Here is a 3,967-nt window from a genome sequence, read left to right as displayed (position 1 = left end):
ACTGTGTACCAGTTTAACGTTGAATATTATTTATGATTTTAACTTTATACACAAGTGCCAAAATACTATAATTATTATTTTGATGTCATAATTAACCACATTGTAACCCCAAAAATCCTGTTCCAAAAAATATTACTTATTCACTTCCAAAACGAAATATTTCTTTATTCTTTGATTAATATATTAATAAAATTAGATAACCACAAACGAAGCTTCATTAATTCAATTTTTAACACAATGATTTATCACATGTTTTTCACAACCGTAAAGAATGATACAACAGGACACACACCTTGGATTAGGGAATTACTTTCATTGCTGATTTTAATGATAATTTTAACATGAAGTTATTTCTGAATCTTGAATATGAAACTCTCTGACATTATCTAAAATGGAGAAAAACCGTTTGGTAAGTAATAAACGGAGACATACAAGAATACATGTCGAGATGGAGTACGTGATGCCAAACTATCACGAGATTTGTTAAGACTGTAGCAGCACGACTACTTACTCCATTTAAACTCGTAGAAATCGTAGTAATCATCGTCGACCAAGTTAGGCCTACCATTCCTGTGACCTTCGTTGCTACTGAATCGGCACATCTGATAACGCGAGCTGAACTCCACTGACCAACAGTCGCGGCCATAACGCCGCATACACTCGTCCAGACACTCTCGGAAGGAAAAGGCTTTGCTCTCGGCCTCGTGTGATCCAGCTAACCGTTTCCTTTGGTAGCACTCGTACGAGGCGTTGTTCAAGAGGTTGTCTAGGGACGAGAGTTTGGCACAAGTTCAAACAAAGTTGGTTTTTAATTTTTAAAAGAACTTACTTAGTCTTATCTTTTTTTTTTCTTCTTAAAACTGTAGTTGTTGTTTTTCATTGCATATATTATAAATTACACCCGATAAAAATGTTTTTTCGTTTAGCTTAAGACTGATATTAATTATTTGAGACTGTCAAGTTATTTCATTCTCGTTTTCAGAGAGATGACACTAATTTCAAGAGCTCCGCTAAGCCATAACAAACTCTAATATTAAAAGAAATAATCATTTCTGAAATATCTTACAAGGAACAACAAGGTGTTCTCCAAAACTATGTTTGACCACCACTGTCTCCAGACCTTTCACTTCCTGAGCTCGTGTAGAATGAAATCAACATATATTTGAATGTTATGACGACGGCATACAGTGTGATACCAATATATCCCTACAACCTAACGCCTTAAAATCTTACTGAATGACAGAATGCCAAATATATATTGGAAGCTGTCATTAAGGTCAAAGTTGATTATTTTGGAAGCTGTCGTTAAGGTCAAAGTTGATTATTTTGGAAGCTGTTAATAAGGTCAAAGTTGATTATTTTGGAAGCTGTCGTTAAGGTCAAAGTTGATTATTTTGGAAGCTGTTAATAAAGTCAAATTGATTATTTTGGAAGCTGTCATTAAGGTCAAAGTTGATTATTTTGATGAATCTATTGTTTAAGAGAAAATCGTAATTAGATTATGATAACATTTGTACTTGTTCGCTACATGCTGCTTTGGGCAAGACGTGTTACCCCACTTGTTCCATTTGTATGATGGGTACCAGCTGGGGGGTTAACCAGTAATACACTGGCATCCCGTCCAGGGGAAAATTTCACCATTCTTATCCGCTTAATGCCAATAAAACAGGAGTTCCGAACCAGCTCCTAGGTGCCATCTCAGCATAGGAAGGGGTTTAACCTTTAATTATATGATAATTCAGTTTTCTTACTACTGTTATAACCAATAACTTGTAGTATCATTATCTTTATTTTCATTGGATCTGCAGTTATGGGTCTTCTTCCAAATATATGAACGATAATGAAGTAAAACTACTTTCAACAAACATCTTATCATATACAGGTCTGCAATACGTTATCCTATCATCTGGAACACAAGTGCTACTTTGAAGTAAAAATAAATGTATTTCTGTGTGGATATTTTAGTATGTTAACCCTTCATCTTGATTGGTTGAGTACACACATGATGTGCAATAAGTTTCTGATTAGACACTAAATGTCTTGGGCTAGGTACTATTTACCTAAAGGTTTTGAAGGAGGTTAAGAATTGAATATGTGAGCCACTTACTACTATTTTTTGTAAGTTTTTGAATAACGGGCAGATGACAATTGATTGGAAGTTAGCTAATGCTACTTCTCTTTTTCAAGGGAAATGATAAAAATTGTCTCATTAACTATAGGCCTATTAATCTTATATCAGTAGTGGGAAAAGTTTTTGAAAGTCTGATAAAAGATGGTTTACAAAGTCGTTTAAAATTTTGCTGGATAGACAACATGATTTCATTGGGAGAAAGTCTTGTCTAACTAATTTTTTGACATTCTTTGAAGAGGTTACTGCTTATGCAGATGAGGGTAAGGGTGTAGATTTGGTGAATCTGGATTTTCAGAAAGCATTTGGCAAAGTATCACATGAAAGGTTTGTTTAAAAAGTTATCTCTGCAGATGTGGAAGAGAAGTTGGCTCATTGAATAGAAAACTGGCCAGACGGAAGAAAGCAAAGGGTTGTTATAAATGGAGTTCAGTCAAACTGGATTAATGTCATGAGTGAGGTACCTTAGGGTTTAGTAATAGGGCTTTTGCTCTTTTAAATTTATATCAATGGCACAGATAAAGGAATGGTCAACAGATTATTTAAATTTTGCTTATGACATTAGTTTTGGGTGTTGCTGGCTGTCAGAATTATGCTACTCTTTTACAAAAGGATTTGGATTACTTGGTGAGCTGGGTGAATAAATGACATCTAATTATAATAAGTACAAAGTAATGCATGTGGGATATCACAATTGGAATTATAAATATAATTATGATGGGAATAACCTTAACAGTATTATGGAAGAACAAAGATCTTGGTGTTCTGGTTCATCAGTTTATTAAGTCATCCAAGTAATGTGTTGTTGCTAGTGTTAGGGCAAATAGGATTTTAGGTTGTATCTACAGAAGTACTTGATACACGTCTAAAGAGGTTTTATTTTCATTGTATAGGTGACTGGTTAGGCTTCAATTGCAGCATTGTGTTCAGTCTTGGGCTCCTTACTTTGGAAAGGACATTGAATTGTTATAAAAGGTTCAGAGGAAAGCTACTAGGATGACATCTATGGTGGAAAGGTTGTCATACGAGGATAGGTTAAGACCTTTAAACTTGTTTTTTCTTAAAAAAGAAGAGTTAGAGGGGATCTGATTGAGATTGTTAAGGGAATTGATAGTGTTAATGCATCACCTTTATTTGTATTTAATGGTAAAGTGGTAAGACTAAGGGACAGAAATATAGATTTGGGCTGGGAAGGAGTCATCTTCAACTAAGATAGCTATATTTTTCTAAGAATGGGTTGCCTTCAGATGTAGTAGATGCAGCTAATTTAAGGGAAGGCTTGTTAAATATTTGAATGATTGTTTGTTTGTAATTAAGCACAAAGCTACACAATGGGCTATCTGTACTCTGTCCACCACGGGTATCGAAACTCGGATTCTAGCGTTTTAAGTCCGCAGACATACCGCTGGGCCACTGGGGGGGGGGGCAATATTTGAACGATAAGGGCTGGCTTTGAGGTTTTTAAGTGTTTAGTTTCATTGAGTGTATAGACGACATAGATGGACAAAATGATCCTTTGGTGTTGTTTAATGTTGTGTTATGTTAAATTACCACATCCGGGTTTCATTTGCCATTACAGTGACACAAATAACAAACAAATAGGAGATTTAAAATATGGATCTGAAAATGGTTGTTATTGTGTTAACCACAGCTTCCGCTGAAAAGTCGTCTCACTATGATAACAACAAGTTTAGTCAAGAGTATAATGTGATTTCATGAAACTGCTCCACCTGGTGTCGTCTCAGTTTAATAACAACAGGTTTAGTCAAGAGTATAATATGACTTCATGAAACTGATCTACCTAGTGTCGTCTCAGTATAATAACAAAATATTTAGTCA

At 35.0% G+C, this 3,967-nt stretch overlaps 1 protein-coding gene across 1 annotated transcript in view; it reads right to left on the bottom strand.

Annotated features, from left to right (window-relative positions):
- Positions 1 to 3,967, bottom strand: part of LOC106466602 — a 32,438-nt gene that overhangs the window by 14,829 nt on the left and 13,642 nt on the right. The window contains exon 6 of the mRNA XM_022394635.1: positions 512 to 766. Coding sequence (XP_022250343.1) covers positions 512 to 766 — 255 coding nt within the window. The remainder of the gene's footprint in view (positions 1 to 511; positions 767 to 3,967) is intronic.

This window comes from Limulus polyphemus, unplaced genomic scaffold, assembly GCF_000517525.1.
Source record: "Limulus polyphemus unplaced genomic scaffold, Limulus_polyphemus-2.1.2 Scaffold2316, whole genome shotgun sequence".
NCBI classification, from domain to species: Eukaryota; Metazoa; Arthropoda; class Merostomata; order Xiphosura; family Limulidae; genus Limulus; species Limulus polyphemus.
This window is presented reverse-complemented; position numbering and strand designations above follow the sequence as displayed.